Below are 22,463 nucleotides of genomic sequence, written 5' to 3' on the forward strand. Positions count from 1 at the left end.
AATAAAAGGATTTGTCCCTATTGAACTGTTATTTGTATGTCATGGAAATGCAGTGGGGTCTTTAAAAAAAAAACATAAGAATTTATAAACTGAAGCTAACAAAACACAAGAAATGGGCTGTAAATTTGAATAAAGGAAAAAGCTACTCTGGAAAGGATCATAGAGCAAAATTAAAGCTCTTCCACGGTAAAAATTTATACACTGCTTAAAAGGAAGAAGAAAGGTAGATAGATATTTCAATTTATTTGACAGTCGTGATAAGAATAGTGTAAAGTGAAGGAAAAGTAAAAAAAAGGGTCATTTTAAGAATGTGAGTAGAGATTATGAGGATTTCTAAATCATCTCATTTCTTTGTAGGGGTTCAAGGCAGGGGCGTAATTTTCTATGGGGCAAAAGGGGGGGGGGACAGCTGCCACCTCCAGATCCCAGTTTGCCCTTCTCTTCACAGCAAAAATTTAGTTTCTTCAAAAGTCGTGTCAAAACTAAGATAAGTCTGCGTAATTCAAGCATCCCGAGAAACGGGTAAGTTTTAAATAGTATTAATTAAAAAAAAGCTTTTTCCACAAAATAAGTTTTTCAAAGAAAAGTAAAGAACACCATTAAACCAAAAATAAGTAAAAATTAAATCAAATAATCTACCAAGCATAAAACTACCACAAATGAGCATCGATAAATAAATGAAACCCAAAAGGAACAGAAATTGCAATAAATGACCAAATAAAACTAAAAACGAGCAGAAATTAACATGAGAAGGGCTCAAAATCCCTATGCCTTCCAAGGCCAGAACATAATTCGCACTTTACTGAAAAAATACAAATGAATGTGCATTGTCAGTTTAATACACATATACTGATATTTATTCTTTAAATTATTGATATTATTTGATTTATTAAAGTTATAAAAGTAAAAACATTATATTTTATCAGTAAAGTGCAAAATATGCTCTCGCCTTGGGAAGGCATAGGTGTTTTGAGCCCAACTTATGTTAATTTCTACTCGTTTTGAGTTTAACTCGGTTATTTATTGCAATTTCTGTTGGTTTTGGGATTCGTTTATTTATCGATGCTGATTTGTTGTAGTTTCACGCTTGGTAGATTATTTGATTTTATTTTGGCTTTTTTTTTTGTTTAATGGAGTTCTTTAATTTTCTTTTAAAAAATTATTTTTTGGAAAAAAATTTTTTTTAATTAATTCCTGTTCGTTCTATATTGACATAGTCTTTCGGAAAAAAAGAAAATAATAGTTTAAACCTCTTCGGTTTTTTCTTTAAGAATTTATAGTTTGACCTGCTATTTATCTGCTGGCGAAAATTTTTCTACAATTTTTAACAACATACACCCTTTTAAAAATCTGGACACAAATAGTAGTATTTAATTTAGTTATATACCTCCTCTAGTTGAACTGAAAAATAAAACTTGATACCATTCGCAAAAGAATCTACCTATGCTCTTTGACATCTTAGATACACTCTTTTGACTGAAATAAACTTTAAAAGCAGAAATAGTAATAGAAGTAGCCCCAAAAGTTTGAACATAATACTTTCAGTCATTCCTGGGATACTGCTGATATGTCTTATTGGTAATCAGCATACACACAGTGCTTTTTTATTTAATCTTAAGGCAACATTTAGTTTTTAAACATAATGGGCTAACTGCATAACTGTGGGGGGCTGAGACACGTAATAGCCCTAAAGATACAGTCACAAGACCGTTCAGCTAAGCTGAACAAAACGGCTATCTTAAATTTTGATTGGAAGTGTTTGGAAAATTATGAGCTAAAGAAGAGGGCTGATTGCCCTCCAATCACTTTTGACTCTTAAAAAGGTTACTAGAACTTTGAATTTCCAATCAAATTAACTCCTTTAAAATATCAATGATATTATTAGCCATGATAGAGCAGAGCTGCCTATGATATTGCTTATATGCCCTTTTGATACTTGCATGTGCATAGTTTTTTCGTTTAATTGAAAACCTAAACGTTTCAAATTAATGCCCTTAAGTGTCATTAGTTACAGTAACCGTAGAAGTAGTATCAAAAGTATACACATAGTGTCTTTACGCTAGTTCAAAATCTGTCACAATTTACCCTGAAAGGTCTAACTTAATAATGTAAGCCGTTATTGTGATATTGCTTTGTCACCCTATTGACAATCTACAAGATCATAGTTCGTTTTGATTTAGTTCAGGGCACCCCCCTAAATATTCCTTGAAAGCTTCACCTTAATACCCTTATTCTGTGTAGTAGTAATAGTTGTAGTAGCAGTATGCAGTATGTAGTAGCAGTATGCACATAGCACCTTTTTTTTCAACATCCCCTTCAATACAGGATTAAATTTTTAACTTAATATCATCAACCGGTCCTGAAGCCTTGCTGATATGTTCTCTTGACAACCTATGTGGGCATAGTGTGTTTCGATTTATTTCAATACAGTTACAATATTCCCCAAAGTTTTACCTTAATACCCTTAGGTTTATTAGTAATAGTAGTAGCACCAGTAGTTATAGTAGTAACAGTAGGAGTAGAGTTAATAACTGTTGTCTTAGCTTTAGTAGCAGTAATAATAACAGTAGCAGTAGTAGTAGTTGTAGGAGTAGAAGCAGTAGTGTTATGAAACAAATATTGTTTTTTGGTTAGTTCAACATCCCCCACAACAAGCCTTGTTAAGTTTTAATTTCACACTCGAAACTGTTCCCAAGAAATTGCTGATATGCCCTTTTGACAACCTGCATACGGATGGCAGGTTGTCATCCGTACAAAAGAAATTTTCACTTTTTTGAATTTCAAAAGAAATTCAAATAGGGATAAAATCCTTTTAATAGACAGTGTTTCACAAACAGTGATAGAAATTCACAAAAATACCAGATATTTCGGTCAAATGTGCGGTGACCGCCATCAGTAGTAAAACGTCATCAGTAGTAGTACTACTGATGACAGTCACTGCATATGTGACCAAAATATTTGGTATTTTTTGTGAATTTCTATCACTGTTTGTGAAACACTGTCTATTAAAAGGATTTTATCTCTATTTGAACTTTTATTTATCATCTTCCCCTTTAAGTATTCTCTAAGAGTTCCAGCTTAATATACAAATCAATTCTGAAGATATTTTGACAATCCAAATGCACATAGTGTCTTTTGTTAGTTAGAATTTGCCGTCAATATCCTCTAAAAGTTTACTTTCTAAGACTTAAGCCTTAATAGTAGTATTATCGCAGTAGTTTCGGTGGTAGTAGAAGTAGTTGCAGTGTTATTGTTGTACTAGTAGTAGTAGTAGAAGCAGTATTAATAGCGGTAGTAGCATGTGCATATTGCCTTTTGGTCAGTTGAACATCGCTTTCATGATGCTCCAGAAGTTTCACCTTGAGACGTTAACCCGTTCCAAAAATATTGTTGATTTGCGCTTTTGGCACCCTTTTGACGTCCTTTTCACCTCAATACTCTAAGCCTTACAAGTTGTTGCAATTGAACTAGTAGTTACAGTAAGTAGTAGTAGTAGTAGCAGTAGTAGCATAAGTAAAAGTAGCAGTAGTATTACTGTTAGTAGTGATATGCATATATTACCTTTTTGTCAATTGATCGTCCCCATTAAGTATTCTCCGAAAGTTGCAGATTAATACAAAAATTAATTCTTGAGATACGCCCTTTTGACAATCTGTATGCGCTTAGTGTGTTTTGATTTAGTTCAAAATCCTCCTCAACATTCTGTCAACTTTTCACCGTCATACGAGTAGCCTTAATTTTTACTTGATTAGGGAAAATTGGCTCCAACTTTGCCCCCCCTCCCCCCCAGATCTTGACAAAATTACGCAACTGGTTCAAGGGGATTTTAAAACTCCAGTTTAGATGTGTCCCAGGGTCATAAGCGTACGATTTCACTCATTTGCGGGCAAAAAAACCTTAAGAACTAAGCAAATGAGCAGCAGCACAGAGGATTCTTTCTAAAGCCTCGTGAGAACAAAAAAGAAGCAAAAGCACCACCAAAGATGGATACCAAGTCTACTATTTTACTGTTAAATACCTGCCGATAAAATATCAGATAGTTGTATATCGTTAAATAATAGGACGCAACTGAAAATTTTCGACGGTGAAGAGAGCAACGCTCACAGTCCTTATGAAAAAGTTATTGAAACAGTCATTGTATATATATTCAATATCTTGACAATCTGTAAACCAATGTCGCAAACCGTGCACACGAAATTGTTAATTTCAATATAGCTAAAATACGGGTGAAATCTCAAACTATTATTTAATAGCTCTCACAGCGTACATATTTTTATTTTTTATTTTTCATCATGACCTAATTCAAACAACAATGACAAAATATCATCGTTAATACTAGAACTTATGAATTTTCTCAACATATATATGACAGTAAATACCCACAAAGCGACAATTCTAACAAAAAACTACTTGCCACTTTTTGGCCAAAATGGATTTGAGATACAACAAACGGAATTTAAACTGTTCAATTACCTGTAACAGACTGAACAGCATTAGTGGTTTCTAATTCAGCCATGCTCACCAAAGTTTGAAGTAAATGCTTCGTAACCATTACATCTATTTTTTCTTCCTTGAGAAGTTGGAGATACCCATAAAGAAGCCTCAGTTCTGCCACCTGCTTACTAGTACCTGAAAGTATTATATGTTTCACTTTAAAGCCTTCAATATTTAAATTCATCGAATGCAACAATAAATTATGTGTCAGTAGGACTGGATCCCAGGGCTACCACAGGTTCAAGTGGTAAAATACAAGGACTTAGGGACCTCTTTTTAGTTAAAAAAGGAGCCTCTCTAGGGACCATTCTGGACGCAAAATGGACCTCAAAACTCAACTTTCAGAAAGCTTTTGAAAGACAAAGCAGTGATACAACACTAAATGACACTTGACTAAGGAAAACAAATGCGAATGATCATTTGCAGACATCTCTCTATGATCAGAGGCCAAGTGATAATTAAGAAACAGACCACCTGAGAATCATCATGTCATAGAAGGAGCTTCTTCCTTAAATTTTTTTTTCTGAACGCTTTACTTTCGAATACAAGAAAAAACAGATTCAAATATATGATAAAAGAGATAAGAGTACAGTAACAAGAACACACAACCTATTTTTTTCCCCTTTTTTGCACTGCCTTCTGTAGGAACAGAGATGTGATCAGCAATTCTTTTTTTGACTCTAACTGCTGCTGGGCGGTTTCAATCTTAAGAGTAGCAGCTACCTTTTTGTTCATTACCCATCAACACTGTCCCATCTATCATGGCCTGCGCTAGCTGTATCTCGACCATATCCTTCTTTTCAAAGACCTTTTTCAGCCAGTTATGAGCTTCCTTCAGCAACACGTCTGCAGCCTATTCCTTGGAACCAAACGCTTCTTTTTATTCTTTGAGAAATTTTTCCAGAGTCTCTTTCGTTTGTCTTTTCAAAGAAGTTTCAGCAAACTGTAGATCTCTCAGCCGTTCTTTTGCCTCCAAATCCTGCTGCTCTTTCTCAGTTTTTTTCTTTCAAGGCTTCTTCCGCTGTATGTACAAATCATAGCTTTTCTAGCAGATTTGGCTAGTTTTATCAAGTCTTCGGTAACAGCAACATTTTGCGCACGTCCTCCAAATCTGCCCAACCCACCTATCACAAATAGTTTTGCATTCAAAGTTCGCTCATTCATCAAAGCTCTTTCTTTGTTGAGAACCCGCCCGGAAAGGGAGAAGCCCCGCTCAATACTGGCAGACCCCCGTGTAATGGTCAAAGCTTTTTTTATGACTTCAGACATGTTTGGATATTTCCTCCCTGAATCACGCTGTTCCACTTGTCTTCGATCCTTCCTCTTGAAACAGGACTACCTTAAACTCGTCAACTTGCATGTCCTTTTGCGTCACAATGGGTAACTTCCTGGCAGCATGTAATAAACTCTGAGGAAAGACTGGCATTGAAGCTTCATTGGAATGCAGAAAAGTTAATACTTTCAACAACTGCAAAAATCTCCGCCGAGTATTTGCTCAAGGACATATCTAGCAGCCACAGAATAATGCTTCTGAACACGCTGCATGAACGAGCGTTTTGGAAGTTCGTCTACTGACTCGAGACAGTCGAAAATCTTGTACTCACAATTGTCTGTAGCAGTGGCACAAAGTTCTTTTCATCTTCGAATGGCTGAAGCGTTAGTTCATTCTTAAGCTCTTTGGTCACTTTTGTTTTCAAGACTCGTCCAGTCAATGTGAAGACCAGCAGATTCAGCTCCATATAGAGTTCATGCACTAGAGGCTCTTCCCGTTGAAAATTGTCTGTGAAACGTGTTAAGAGATTCAAAATATCAACAACAAACTGACACTCTGCTTTCATGGTTGGTTGTTTTATTAGCTGGGTGATCTCTTTTAGCTGGGTGATCTCTTTGTACGCATTTGATTTCATAAGACTAGGGTTTTTCTTTAAAATTTAGACAACGAAGTACTCAGACAGAGCTGCCATCTGTTCCCTTAGCCTCGAAGCGGCAGGTCTATTGTTAACCAATTGGTTGGTACGTGTTTCAAGAATCGGGACTTTGGAACGCCAGTCTTCTTTTGTATCTTCCCATAGTCTTCTTGTCTAGCTGGCCAGCCGCTAAAAAAGTACTACCCTTTGAAGATCAAATCAGAACAATTCTCCCCGATTTCCTGCAAACCCTTCAGAAAAGCGTTGGGTACCAAATGGATCTTGCAGGTACCACCAGTATCAAGGAGACCTTCACTACCTGTCAATTCCTTTTTTTCACTGTCAATCAGTCAGAATGTTTTAGCTCACGTTCAGACTGTCACAAATTAACGATAGTAGTTTAGAAATGGATAAACCACTCTCATAAATTGTTCTTACTATTACTGACTGCAGCTGTGGCACGTCCAATAAATGCAGTTTTCAGATGTCTTTCTACCACTCATTTAATCTTTTCAGACCAGATTGGGTCCTCATTTGAAGCTCTTTCTTACTTTCTGAGTTTGTAGCTTCCTCAAACTTGACAACATAATAACTGATGCCGACTTTATCAAGGGTCGCCTTTTGAAAATATGGTCCAAGAGCTTCGATTAAAAAATAAGCAAACTTAGTTCGCCCAAAGGAGAAGTTTTTGACTGCTGTATCTCTGAACATTTTTCCAAATAAATCTACTATTCTGTCTGCAGATTCCCCAGAATACTCAGACTCAATCATCTTCAGAGCTAATGTAATTTCTACAACTATTTTTTCATCCCACAATAGATAAGAACCTAAGTGCATGGGCAGTTTTGCCGGTTTGCCGCTCTCCAAGGAAGATGCTGCTGAGAGACAAAGCTGACTTGGCGTTAGGTTTATGGTAACATTCTTCTAATGTTTAGTAGTTCTGGCGTGCTGCAGTAAAGCATAGGAGCCCTTATGGCAGACAAGCGATATATTGCAGATAGGACAGTGGAAAGAGAACAGATCTCCCTGAACAGCTCTACACCACTCTTTCATTTGTTGTCCCCTAACATCTTTCTCTTCTAATCAAGTCTCCTTGAACTTGCACTTTCCCATTCTTATTCAAACTGAAACTTCAAAAAAGAAAAGAAGATAGTAGAAAAATATATAGGCTATTACCAGAAATACATTCAAATAAAAAAGGGCACTAGGAGGTAGTCTTATAGTTTGAGAAATGTAAATAAGGTCAAAATAGTGCGAGAAAACCTGGTTTTAACGCTGCTTCCTTTGAATTTTGTGCTTGGAGCCATTCTCTTATTTTTTTTTTTTTCTGTGTGTAACAGTGACACCCATAAAAGATTTTTTAAGTAATTATCAAAACCAACCAAACCCTACCGCCTCCTAACCTATTGACTCCAGAGACAAAGGGGATCACTCCTTTTCGTTACTAGCTGGTCTGCTCTATCCAAACAGTAATGCTGTAGCCTATGTAACAACAAGTTTTGTCTTTCTTAGACAAACAAAAACAGGTTCCATGAATCACAATCGAAATTTGGCATACCACTTAAAATCTTCAGATACAAGTGCCTAAATTTCAAATTTACTTATTTATGTTTTCCCATATATCTATATTTATTAATCTGTCCCGTCAGTCAGTGAAGCTTCACTATGACAAAATCCCGCTTTCTAGGGCTATAATGAGAGAAAGGTTGAGATGGCTAGGGCACGTTCTACGGACGAAGGATGAGAGATTGCCGAAGATTTCGGCCAACCGTCTAGGGCTAAACGGAAAATAGGTCGTCCGCGGTTGGGGTGGGATGATGCTATAAAGAAAGATTTAAAGGAAATGGAAACTTCCTGGGAGAGTTTAAATAGGGATTTTTTAAATAGATTGGGATGGAGGAGGAGCGTGCTTAGCTGTGTTGGCCTCAGGAGGCTTGGTGCTGCGGTGAGTTGTTAGTAGTAGTAGTAGTAGTAGTAGTAGTAGTAGTATTAGTAGTAGTAGTAGTAGCAGTAGTAGTAGTAGAAGAAGACTTACAACATTACAAAAATATAGGTTGCAATCCGTTTCATTAATTTAGCTCATTATACTGATACTTTTAAATAGTCAGTTCAGTGCAATCCATTTAATAACACTAACTAGTCAAAGAGTCTGTCTAACAACATGCATACAGAAGAAGAATAACTGTGACGCACACTCTGTTGGAGGACCGAAGAATAGTTTGTCCCCTTTCCCAAAACATATGATTCAAAGTTCCCTAGCCTCCTTCTCCGCAAAAAAAAAAACTGGAAGCTTCGACGTGAGACAAAACAGGTATTCTTAAAACCACGCATGCAATTTATCAGCTTTCAATGAAACTTTCTGACTTTATGCAATCTCTACAATTAATTATAATCGCTTGTTTTTAGACTTCAGGCATAAAAAAAAGTGTACACTCTTGTGAGAACACAAAAACCAACTGAATGTATTCCGGATTGTAAAAGCACTCCCGAGTAACTGCTATCTGCTGTACAGCGTCTTAGTAATTGTTTTGAGATTACTGATTGGCCGGATATTACGGAAAATTTCCAATAATATAAATAAGCTGAGGGAGGGAACAAATATGAGGTATTAGTAAGATCCAAAAAAACAAAGCTTATGACTGGTAATTCAGTAAAGCAGCATAACTTGGGAGCTTAAACGACAACAACAACCAAACCAAAGAAACAGAAGAGAAGGCAACAATTTTGGTAACTTTCCTTAACTTATAGTTAAGGAAAGGTGAATGTGACTCGGTACGACATTCCATAATTTTCCTTGATGCCATTAGTATATTATAGGCAATTGTTGCAACAAATGGGTTTATAAGAAAAAATGTTGACTTTTAATGAGCCAGGTAACTCTTATCTGCATCTGTCCATTCACAATGGAATCGTGAAGACCAAATTGAATAAAATTAACAAAACGAGACAACGTACGACAATGAAGAATAAAGAGGTAAATCCTAGCCAGTGATAAAAGAGAAACAAATGTAATAATTTCAGCCTAGACCTCCATTTAGCCATCCCCGATGCAGAAGGAAGAATAGGTGCAGATAGAAGTCAACAGGATAATAAAAAAGACGAATTTTAACAACAGAAAAAAGAGGGCCTTTCTCAATCAACGTTGAAAGGCGATTCAACGTTGATGCTGAAGGGAAGACTAAACTTTTTGAGAATCTCAATTGGGAATCTATCGTAAATGAATTTCCAATTGAAAGTTTAATTTCCTAGCATTTTGGTTCAACATCGAGTTTTTTAGTCAGCTTCCCTTTCACCGCTGCTTCAGAAAGGACCTCTTCTAATTTAGTTTTTGTTGTTAAGAATTATATCTTTATATTGTTATTTTATCTTTTAATTACCTTTGTATTCTATTTCCACAGCTGATAACGGCTAAGCAAAGGTATCGGCGTGAATATTTGTATTTCTTTCTCTTGTTATTTAAGTGAAAAAAGATAAAGATTCTCTAGAGTTGCTCGATCTTTTTTACAGGAACAAGTAGCAAGCTTGTCACCAGTTTTTTTGTTTTTTTTTAACTGGGTATGAGTTGTCTCGTTTTTTTCGCTGTATTATGTTTTTCATTTCTTTAATACTTATTAAAAGCAAATCAAACCAAAGATGGAAAAACAACTTGGAACAATGCGGGCAAGGCTCTCAGAGCTGCAACTAAAACTAGTGTAACCAAACGAAGAAATGATCTACTATACTTAAAGTTTAATCACCCAAGAATTTTTTCCCAATTCATATTGGATGTAGTAAAGGTTCTTTTACACAGCATTAGTGTTTTAATTTTCCGGTACCTCTGAAAATGTTGCACCACAGGCAAGTCTTCCATAGTCTCTTTTTACGACGCTTTAAGGAAAAGAAAATATGAATGAATTGAAGATATACAGGTTTTAATTGGAACCTCCCTCCCTCCATTGGTTAGTTTTGCTTATACGCATTTTTAACGTGCCAATACAATTATTCTCTATTGTTCATGTAGGATTTCAGCCATACTGATCATAAGTATATTGATTAAATGCCGTACCATATAGATATAGCTCATAGGAACCTTTTTCTGTAATCTATTTATAAAGTTATTTGAATTTAAGGTGTGTCTTTGTTTAGAATTTTTATGTTGTTGTATTTTTGCATTAACTATGGCCCATAAAGGTTTTCAGTGTTAATAAATATCAGATTTCATCATATAAGCCTTTATACTTACTTCCAAGTCGGATTGTCCTTAAAGCGTCCAAGCAGACGAAATATAATCTCTCGTAGGTAATATCAATGACTTGGAAATCTAAGGACTGCCTTAACTTTGCAATAAGGTTTTCTGCACTTTTTCCGAGTAGATCATCAGAGAGGAATGTTACACAAACATCCAGCAGATGAAAGATGGAGCTATGGAGACTCCTAGAACATGGCAAACATTAGAAATTCTTTATTTCATTTTTATTTTAGAATGACATTTGGTACAGTAGATTTTAATATTTTATTATGTAGATTAGAATGTTTGGGCTGCAGAAATTTAAATCTGAAGTGGTTTGTACCTTTTTTAACTGGAAGATCCGTTAGAGTTATATTAAATGATGTTCTTTCTGGTCAATATTTTATCAAAAGTGGTGTTCCACAGGCTTCTGTTTTAGGTCCACTGATTTATCGTATTTATGTGGATATGATGAGGTTCTACCTGCTGGGTGCATGCCTTACTTCGTTTGCATATGATACTGCTCTTACTTTTTCTAGTCGTTGTGTTTAATCTTCAGTAGAAAAGGTTAATAATGTAATGGCTCAGCTTTTTACATTCAATAGTCTTAGCCATTTATCAATAAATGTGAGCAAAACTAATTTTACGGTGTATAGTACAGTGGGAACACCAATTGATCATGGTGGAAAATTTTATTGAATGAAGAGCCATTGGTTCAGGTAAATTTGTGTGTGATACCTTGGCTTTTATGTTGATTGTAAGTTATTTTAGAAACGGCACAGCGATTTAGTTGCTACTAAAGTGGCTAAAGGAGTATGAGTTATTTGTCGTTTGAAAAATTTTCTCCCGAAAAAAATGTTGCTTCTTTTATATCGTGCAATAGTTCGTCCTTATATTTTATATGGCTGTGTTTTATGGGCTAGTAATTTCCACCCTAATTATAAACGTATCCAAATTTTACAAAATAAAGTGGCGAGAATAATTAGAGAATATGTGAAAGTTTTTAATGATACAGAGACGTGCTATAGAAAGTTAAGAATGAAGAATGTTGGACAGCAAAGGGATTACCAGGCTGCAATTTTTGTATCTCAATGTCGGAATGATATATGCCCAGATATTTTTTCTCATTTTAAAAGAGTAATAGTTGCTTACATGAATATAGTACTAGAAATGTGGATAACCTTGGGATTGAGCATAGGCAGAGTACTCGGGCAGGATTTGTGATTCGCTATTTGGGACCGAGTGTTTGGAATGTGCTTCCGACGAGTATTAAGGCGGTTGAACATCTACAGCAATTTAAGAAAAGATTAGTGACTTATATTTATAAATTTATTAATTTATATTAATTTATTGAGAGGGAAGGACGAGGAGCCAATGTTTATGTGGTCTATGTTCATTTTATTTATCTAAATTTATTTTTTTCTTTATTTTTTTACGAGAGGAATTGATTTTTGGTATTTATTTTACTTGTTATTATCATATATATAAATTTTTCTGAGTCATTTACTTGAACTTATTGATATTGATTGTTGTAGTCGTTCGTCCTCAGAGCTTTGTTTCTTCTTGGACGGCTACTTGTCAAATGATTAAATTCTGTATATTTTTTTAATAATGTTTAATTGAATTCAAAAAATTCAATTCAATTAATTCCAATTAGGAAGGATTCGATTAAAGCATTTTTCTCAGAATGAGCCCGGAAAACTTTCGATTAGCTTTTCTACTATCAGCCAATAAATCTTGACAGGAATCTAGCCCTTCTTTACAACTTATATTACAACAATACTTTTGCCCATTACTTTGCTGGATATTTTCCTTCCAAAAACAGGTAAACAGGTTTAGTTCCAAAATGCTTTTTTTAGAAGCTTCATTATAATTTTAGTTCATCTAAAAACTTAAGTTGAATTTACTTTAAAATTTGCCTTCAATATTAATTGCGAAACTTATACGAACTGCGGTCACAGATAGGTTATAATCAGCCATGTCATAAGTCAAAAGGCGACCGAAGCCTTAACGTTTTTGCAGCATTATTATCTGAACTAAGTCGTAATATTTACGACGCAACTTGAGGTAAGTCGTAGCTTGACGTAACTTTGGGTAAGTCTTAAATCTTTAACGCACAAGGAATAACTTTTTTCTTCTATTTCTTTTTTCATGTTCCGAAGTATTTATTTGAATAATCTACAATGACTAAACACTTTTATAGTTAATATCAGTAAATATAGAGCGATGAACAGTTCACTTAGGCAAATCTAGAACAACATAAATATATATGTAGCAACAAAAACAATAAACAAAATAGCAGGCTATAGACGACGTATAGCCATAGTCTCCTAATCTTATGCTGCTATACAGCCATAGACATTAGCATTTGAACAAAACTCGTAAGGATTTGTTTCATTACTACTGTTCAAATTTCCCGGCACGCTTTGGAACCTTTCACGGTTCATGGCTCTGCCATTAAATACTGGTTAAGCATCACTGAATTAGTAAATAATTTATACAAGTGGCAAATGAATGAATCAGATTTATTTAAGAAAAAGATACTGCTGAAAGAAATTAATCAGCATAAACCACTGAGTAAGAATAAAACCAACGTCATAATCTCTTTTGATGATAATTCTACTCCAAAAGGAGCGCCTTAACTCCGCCTTCGAGTTCAACTGAGATAGACCTTCACAATCGCCTCGATTGACCAAAACAAACCCAGTTGACGTTAGCATTCGCTTTGATTCACCAAATTAAATAATGAGTGATAGTGAGTTAGTGATTGGATTGTTGGACAATTTAGTCGATGAAGATTATGATCGTGTAAGGTGTGGCAGGCAATATAAAGCTCATTCGCGTCGCAGAATACTCTCAATTGAGAGTGATAGCGATCAAAAAAATGGCTCTCGGAGCCCAGAGTTTCAAACTCGTGCTCGGTGTAGCTCTCGGAGCCCTGAAATTAGTTCTAGGAACGAAAAATCTTGCTCTCGGAGCCCCACAAAAATCCATGACACAAAGTGGAAGGCTTCTCCGGAAAAACACAAAGGTAAAAGATTAAAAGAAAACACGTCAAATGACGCTCTATTCAAAAAGACTTCTGAAGAACGTTCTGGTACCACAGAGGGTCCTAAGATTCATGAGAAACTTGCCAAAGTTGCAAATAGAGCTTTTTCTGAGCTTTTGGAAATAGTGAAGCTAAAAGAGTTATTTGAGCACCACCTTAAGTCCGCGAATACCGAAAAAATCGTTCCTCCAAATGTGAATAGTGAAATTTGGGCTATTCTCTCATCACAGGCTAAACAGAGGGATGCTAAGGCCCTTCAAGTGCAGCGGACAATTGTTCACTCAATATTTTGTGTTTTAGAGGCAGCAAATGCGATTCTTGAGCTTGAAAATGAACATATCAAAGAAAAGGTTGTCAACAACGGTAGAAATGCAGTTAATATGCTTGGCCTCACCAATTACGATCTAAGTCTAAAAAGACGTCATGCGATGAAATTCAAATTGAGCCCAGATCCCACTGTAGCATCAGCTTTATGTGCTCCTGAAGACAAAGTCACGGGTTTTTTTTTGGCAAAGATATTGCCAAAACAACGTCTAAAGCTAAATCCGTGGCGGATTTGAAAAAATCTTTTGGAAAACCAAAAAACGTGCAAGGGGGGCCTACCGTTATCGCCGATGGCAGAACGAGGCCCCCCGTCCAAATTATTGCAGAAAGCAGGGCCAGGACCGTCAAGAGAGGTCCAACTTCCAGAAATTCCAGAATTTCCAGAAAAGGGATCGCAAATAGCTGGTATGTACTATTTATCATACCCCGACCTTGATTTTTATGATTTTGTTGTTAATTTCAATAGACAGTCACAACGTTTTGCTGATAACTTTAAAGCTAGGAGAATTAGTAAGTACATCTCAAAATGGCAGTCAATAACCAGTGATTTGAATATTTTGAATATTGTGGCCTCAGGCTATAAGATTGAATTTGAGAAAACACCACTAAAAGCTTCGAAAACAAAAAACAAAAGTTTTACGTTTGAAGAAATAGAGGCTATAAGAAAAGAAGTTGATATTTTATTGCATAAAGGTGCTATTGTTAAAGTACCCGACTTCAGAATAAAGGAAATACGTTGTATTTCTCCTGTTTTTACAGTCCCAAAGAAAGATGGGTCTACCCTGTTTATTCTTAACCTTACAAATTTAAATAAAAACCTTAAATATTACCATTTTAAAATGGAAAGTGTTCATTCTGTGGTTCTTTTGATGACAAAAAATTGTTATATGGCCTCTATTGACCTAGTCGATTTTGATTATTAAGGTCCGTTTTATTTTGATAATTACATGTGGCTTTGTTTCAAAGCTAAAAAGTTTTATGCCTTTAATTATAATCAAAATGGATTGTGCTTTGTCCATTTTGTTCTCAAAAAACACAAGAAAACTGGTACCTCACTCCTTCGGAGAAGAGAGACTTTGTCAGTTACGTATTAAGATAACTTTCTCCTTTTGGGAAGGTGCTATTTACAATCTCAAAATAATGTCTATGAAGCAGTGAAACTACTGTCAGAGCTGGGGTTTCTGATCCACCCGGGAAAGTCAGTTCGTATTCCAAGCCAACAAATAGAATTTCTGGGCTTTTTGTTAGATTCGCGATCAATGCGTATTTTCCTGCCGGAAAGAAACATTAAAAAGGTTATGCATTTGGTTTCAAAAACTCTTAGTCAAAAATTGACTACGATTCAAGAATTGGCTGAAACTCTTGGCGTTCTTGTTTCAACATTTCCAGCAGTAGAATTAGGGCCTTTATATTACCGAAAAGCGGAATCGTTGAAAACTCAAGCATTAAGGTACGCAAAGGGTGATTTTGCGGCAAGGGTAACCTTAATGTCTGATGTAAATTTTGAATTACAATAGTGGTTGGATATTGCCCCTCATGCTTCTAATGCAATTGAATCTATATCAATTGACAAATATTTGTGTAGTGATGCGTCGAAACTTGGTTGGGCAGTCGTGGATGAATATTCCATGAAAATGGCCACAGGTGAATGGTCCTCAGAAAAGAAGAGATTTGATATCAATGTCTTAGAAACGAAGGCCGTTTATCTGGGATTAAAATGTTTTGCCCATAATATTAAAGGCATGCATGTTCGGCTGCGTTCTGACAATATAACCACAGTAGCTTATATAAATAAAATGGGAGGATCAAAATCTAAATTTTGTAATTATTTCGCAAATAAGGTCTGGCAGGTAGTACTGCAGGGCAAAGGATGGATATCTGCAGAACATGTGCCTGGGGTTGCTAATATTGCGGATAAGGCATCACGAAAATTTGATAATGAAAAGGAATGGAAATTGGATTCTGAAATATTTACTATTTTGAATTTTTTGGTATGTCAGTCAATAGATATTGATTTGTTTGCGACTACATTAAATTTTCAGATTAAACCATTTGTTTCTTGGAAACCAGATCCAGAATGTTTTTTCGTAGATGCATTTGCAATGAATTGGAAGCATTATTTCTTTTATGCATTCCCCCCATTCAGTTTACTTCTGAGGACCCTTCAGAAGGTGGAAACAGATCAGGCCACTGGTATTTTGATCTTTCCAAATTGGACCACACAAGTATGGTATCCCTTACTATTAAAGCTTTTAATAGGAAGTCCAATATTTCTACCAAATGATAATTTTACTTTGTCTCTCCCACAGAAACCGACCTTGCACCATCCATTGTCCAAGACGTTACACCTAGCGGCTTGCGTCGTCTCCGGCAAGGGCTTCACCACCAAGGATATTCTCCCTCCACGGTCGATATTATCATGGCTGGGTGGTGGTATTCAACTAAGCGCCAGTACAAAGTTTACATTGAAAAATGGATCGACTTTTGTGGAAGAAACACAATCCAGGCCGTGGAGGCAACTCTACCGGAGACTTTGACATTTCTTACGGAACTTTTTCACTCAGGTGTTGGATGCAGTGCTATTAATACTGCGAGGAGTGCTTTATCGGCAATTCTATCAAGCCTTCAGTTAGGCAGTAATCACATCACCAAGAAGTTTATGAGAGGTGTCTTTAATAGAAGGCCTAGTCTACCCAAGATTTCAAGTATTTGGGATGTAAAATGTGTATTCGATCTCTTTAGACTGCCAGCTTGGGATATCGAAAATCTTCAATTAAATAATTTCGGAGACCACACTGCCTTTCCATGACGATAAATAAAAGTTCAAATAGGGATAAAATCCTTTTAATAGACAGTGATAACTTTTAATAGACTAACACAAAAATTAGCAGTTTTATTGATTTTATCAGCTTGTGAAAGAGTTCAGTTTTTGGCCAGTTTATCACTTAGTAATATGGTACATAATGACGATGGAAGTTTTGATCTTCAAATCAATGTATTGTTAAAAACATCGAAACCGGGCAACCACAAATCAGTAGTTAAATTTCTACCTTTTCAAGAGTCGTTCCTGGGTCCGGCGACGCACCTTGCTAGGTATATTAGAATGACATCATATCCAAATAGAAACGACGCACTTTTTCTTACATATCGTAAGCCTCATACTGCTGCGTCCAAGTCATCTATTTCTAGATGGATGAAAGAAGTTTTATTTCTTGCAGGTATAGATATCAGTGTTTATGGTGCCCATAGCACACGGTCTGCCTCAACGTCCCACCTTAAAGCAAGAGGAATTGATGTAGATCAAATCATAAAATATGTAGGCTGGACAAATGTCAAAACGTTTGCAAGGTATTATAATGAACAAATTGAAAGTGGACAACAGTTATCTTTCTTTTGAATATACTCAGTGTATTTTGTTATATTAGAAATATCTTACTGTAAATGAATATTTGTACAGCAGCCTCTTCTTATGAATACGGTTATTATTCATCATTAGTGTTGGTATAGCTCATGCTGAACTTTAAAATCTCAGTTGAACTCGAAGGCGGAGCTAAGGCGCTCCTTTTGGAGTAGAATTTATAAATTAAAATAAAACTTACCATTTTTGATTTTTTTTTTTATTTATACTCCAATTATGGCGCGCCTGGGTTGCTGAGATTTCAACTGCCCTCCCAATTTCCCTTCCCGTTGAACTCTCAGCGTTTCATCATGAGCTTAACCACCGCATATTATAAAGACTTTAAAATACTGGGTTTGTTTTGGTCAATCGAGGCGATTGCGAAGGTCTATCTCAGTTGAACTCTCAGCTAGACTGGCGCTCCTTCTTTGGAGTAGAATTACAATCAAACTTCAAACTTGGTAAGTTTTTGTTTAATTTATCAATTCTACTCCAAAAGGAGCGCCTTAGCTCCGCCTTCGAGTTCAACTGAGATAGACCTTCGCAATCGCCTCGATTGACCAAAACAAACCCAGTTGACGTTAGCATTCGCTTTGATTCAGACCAAATTAAATAATGAGTGATAGTGAGTTAGTGATTGGATTGTTGGACAATTTAGTCGATGAAGATTATGATCGTGTGAGGCGTGGCAGGCAATATAAAGCTCATTCGCGTCGCAGAATACTCTCAAGTGAGAGTGATAGCGATCAAAAAAATGGCTCTCGGAGCCCAGAGTTTCAAACTCGTGCTCGGTATGGCTCTCGGAGCCCTGAAATTAGTTCTAGGAACGAAAAATCTTGCTCTCGGAGCCCCACAAAAATCCATGACACAAAGCGGAAGGCTTCTCCGAAAAACACAAAGGTAAAAGATTAAAAGAAGACACGTCAAATGACGCTCTATTCAAAAAGATTTCTGAAGAACGTTCGGGTACCAAAGAGGGTCCCAAGATTCATAAGAAACTTGCCAAAGTTGCAAATAGAGCTTTTTCTGAGCTTTTGGAAATAGTGAAGCTAAAAGAGTTATTTGAGCACCACCTTAGGCCAGCGAATACCGAAAAAATTGTTCCTCCAAAGGCGAATAGTGAAATTTGGGCTATTCTCTCATCACAGGCTAAACAGAGGGATGCTAAGGCCCTTCAAGTGCAGCGGACAATTGCTCACTCAACATTTTGTGTTTTAGAGGCAGCAAATGCGATTCTTGAGATAGAAAATGAGCATATTAAAGAAAAAGTTGTCAAAAACCTTACAGATGCAGTTCACATGCTTGGCCCCACCAATTATGATCTAAGTTTAAAAAGACGTCATGCGATGAAATTCGAATTGAGCCCAGATCCCACTGTAGCATCAGCTTTATGTGCCCCTGAAGTCAAAGTCACGGAGTATCTTTTTGGCAAAGATATTGCCAAAACAACGTCTAAAGCTAAATCCGTGGCGGATTTGAAAAAATCTTTTGGAAAACCAAAAAACGTGCAAGGGGGGCCTACCGTTATCGCCGATGGCAGAACAAGGCCCCCCGTCCAAATTCTCGCAGAAAGCAGGGCCAGGACCGTCAAGAGAGGTCCAAATTCCAGAAATTCAAGAATCTCCAGAAAAGGGATCGCAAATAGCTGGTATGTACTATTTATCATACCCCGACCTTGATTTTTATGATTTTGTTGTTAATTTCAATAGGCAGTCACAACATTTGGCTGATAACTTTAAAGCTGGGAGAATTAGTAAGTACATCTCAAAATGTTAGTCAATAACCAGTGATTTGAATATTTTGAATATTGCGGCCTCGGGCTATAAGATTGAATTTGAGAAAACACCACTAAAAGCTTTGAAAACAAAAACAAAAGTATTACGTTTGAAGAAATAGAGGCTATAAGAAAAGAAGTTGATATTTTATTGCATAAAGGTGTTATTGTTAAAGTACCCGACTTCAGAATAAACGAAATACGTTGTATTTCTCCCGTTTTTACAGTCCCAAAGAAAGATGGGTCTACCCGGTTTATTCTTAACCTTAAAAATTTAAATGAAAACCTTAAATATTACCATTTTAAAATGGAAAGTGTTCATTCTGCGGTTTTTTTGATGGCAAAAAATTGTTATATGGCCTCTATTGACTTAGTCGATTTTTATTATTCATGCCCTGTTGATTTTGAAGATCAAATGTGGCTTTGTTTTCAAGTTGACCTTTGTTATGCGTTTACTTCAATGCCAAATGGCTTATGATAGGCCCAGATGGTTTTTACAAAACTTATGAAACCTGTTATCTCCCTACCTTGAAGAAAAGGGTATTTGTCAGTTACGTATTTAGACGATTCTCTCCTTCTGGGAAGGTCATATTTAGAGTGTCAAAATAATGTCTATGAAACAGCGAAATTACTGTCAGAACTGGGGTTTGTGATCCACCCGGGAAAGTCAGTTCTCATTATAAGCCAACAAATAGAATTTCTGGGCTTTTTGTTAGATTCACGATCAATGCGTATTTTCTTGCCGGAAAGAAAAGTTAAAAAAGTTATGAATTTGGTTTATAATATTCTTAGTCAATAAATGACTACGATTCAAGAATTGGCTGAAACTCCTGGCGTTCTTGTTTCAGCATTTCGAGCAGTAGACTTAGGGCCCTTATATTACCGAAAAGCGGAATCGTTGAAAACTAAAGCATTAAGGTACGCGAAGGGTAATTTTGCGGCAAGGATAATTTTAACATCCGATGTAAATTCGGAACTACAATGGTGGTTGGATATTGCCAATCATGCTTCTAAAGCAATTGAGTATAGATCAATTTAAAAATATTTGTGTAGTGATGCGTCGAAACTAGGTTGGGCACTCGTGGATGAATATTCCATGAAAACGGCCATAGGTGAATGGTCCTCAGAAGAGAAGAGATTTGATATCAATGTCTTAGAAACGAAGGCCGTTTATCTGGGCTTAAAATGTTTTGCCCATGATATTAAAGGCATGCATGTTCGGCTGCGTTCTGACAATATAACCACAGTAGCTTATATAAATAAAATGGGATGATCAAAATCTAAATTTTGTAATTATTTCGCAAATAAGGTCTGGCAGGCAGTACTGCAGGGCAAAGGATGGATATCTGCAGAACATGTGCCTGGGGTTGCTAATATTGTGGATAAGGCATCACGAAAATTTGATAATGAAAAGGAATGGAAATTGGATTTTGAAAGATTTAATATTTTGAATTTTTTGGTATTTCAGTCAGTAGATATTGATTTGTTTGCGACTAGATTAAATTTTTAGATTTAACCATTTGTTTCTTGGAAACCAGATCCAGAATGTTTTTTCGTAGATGCATTTGTAATGAATTGGAAGCATTATTTCTTTTATGCATTCCCCTCATTCAGTTTACTTCTGAGGACCCTTCAGAAGGTGGAAACAGATCAGGCCACTGGTCTTTTGATCTTTTCGAATTGTACCACACAAGTATGGTATCCCTTACTATTAAAGCTTTTATTAGGAAGTCCAATATGTCTACCAAATGATAATTTTACTTTGTCTCTCCCACAGAAACCGACCTTGCACCATCCATTTTCCAAAACGTTACACCTAGCGGCGTACGTTGTCTCTAGCAAGGGCTTCACCACCCCGGACATTCTCCCTCCACAGTCAATATTATCATGGCTTGGTGGTAGGCTTCAAATAACCGCCCGTACAAAGTTTAAATTGAAAAATGGATCGAATTTTGTGGAAGAAACACAATCCAGGCCTTGGAGGCAACTCTACCAGAGACTTTGACATTTCTTATGGAACTTTTTCACTCAGGTGTTGGATACAGTGCTATTAATACTGCGAGGAGTGCTTTATTGGCAATTCTACCAAGCCTTCAGTTTGGCAGTAATCACATCACCAAGAAGTTTAGGAGAGGTGTCTTTAATAGAAGGCCTAGTCTACGCAAGATTTCAAGTATTTGGGATGTAAAATGTGTATTCGATCTCTTTAGACTGCCAGCTTGGGATATCGAAAATCGTCAATTAAAGACACTAACACAAAAATTAGCAGTTTTATTGATTTTATCAGCTTGTGAAAGAGTTCAGTTTTTGGCCAGTTTATCACTTAGTAATATGGTACATAATGACGATGGAAGTTTTGATTTTCAAATCAATGTATTGTTAAAAACATCAAAACCGGGCATCCACAAATAAATAGTTAAATTTCGACCTTTTCAAGTGTCGTCCCTGTGTCCGGCGACGCACCTAGCTAGGTATATTAGAATGACATCATATCCAAATAGAAACGACGCACTTTTTCTTACATATCGTAAGCCTCATACTGCTGCGTCCAAGTCATCTATTTCTAGATGGATAAAGGTAATTATATTTCTTGCAGGTATAGATATCAGGGTTTATAGTGCTCATAGCACACGTTCTGCCTCAGCGTCCCACCTTAAAGCAAGAGGGATTGATGTAGATCAAATCATAAAATATATGTGCTGGACAAATGCCAAAACGTTTGCAAGGTTTTATAATAAACCAATTGAAAGTGGTCAGCAGTTATCTGTCTTTTGAATATATTCACTGTATTTTGTTATATTTGAAATATCTTTCTATATATTTGGAATTTTTGTACAACAGCCTCTTTTAATGAATAGGGCTATTATTCATTATTAGTGTTGGTATAGCTCATGCTGAACTTTAAAATCTCAGTTTAACTCAAAGGTAGAGCTAAGGTACTCCTTTTTGATCATAATTTAGAAAATAAAAGAAAATTGACCACTTTTGAGTTTTGTTTGTAATTCTGATCCCAAAAAGGAGTACCAGCACAGGTGAGAGTTGAACTGTCCTCCCAATTTCCCTTCCCGTTGAACTCTCAGTATTTAATCATGAGCTTAACCACCGCATATTATAATGACTTTAAAATACTGGGTTTGTTTTGGTCAATCGAGGCGATTGCAAATGTCTATCTCAGTTGAACTCTCAGCTACGCTGGCGCTCCTTCTTTGGAGTAGAATTACAATCAAACTTCAAACTTGGTAAGTTTTTGTTTAATTTATCAATTAAACGAGCATAGTTCATAGTAAAATAGATTAGTGAAGACAAGCCCT

General features: G+C 36.2%; 1 protein-coding gene and 1 pseudogene across 3 annotated transcripts in view; one reads left to right on the plus strand and one right to left on the minus strand.

Annotated features, from left to right (window-relative positions):
• Nucleotides 1-22,463, minus strand: part of Tti1 (Telo2 interacting protein 1) — a 142,456-nt gene that overhangs the window by 66,407 nt on the left and 53,586 nt on the right. For all 3 annotated transcript variants that reach the window (XM_089101993.1, XM_089101991.1, XM_089101992.1), the window contains 2 exons: nt 10,624-10,814; nt 4,474-4,629 (listed from right to left, as the gene is read on the minus strand). In XM_089101993.1, coding sequence (XP_088958119.1) covers nt 4,474-4,629; nt 10,624-10,814 — 347 coding nt within the window. The remainder of the gene's footprint in view (nt 1-4,473; nt 4,630-10,623; nt 10,815-22,463) is intronic.
• Nucleotides 17,875-19,023, plus strand: LOC148942766 (uncharacterized; annotated as a pseudogene).

This window comes from Artemia sp. Qi Xiang Cuo, chromosome 16, assembly GCF_049724085.1.
Source record: "Artemia sp. Qi Xiang Cuo chromosome 16, ASM4972408v1, whole genome shotgun sequence".
NCBI lineage: Eukaryota > Metazoa > Arthropoda > Branchiopoda > Anostraca > Artemiidae > Artemia > Artemia sp. Qi Xiang Cuo.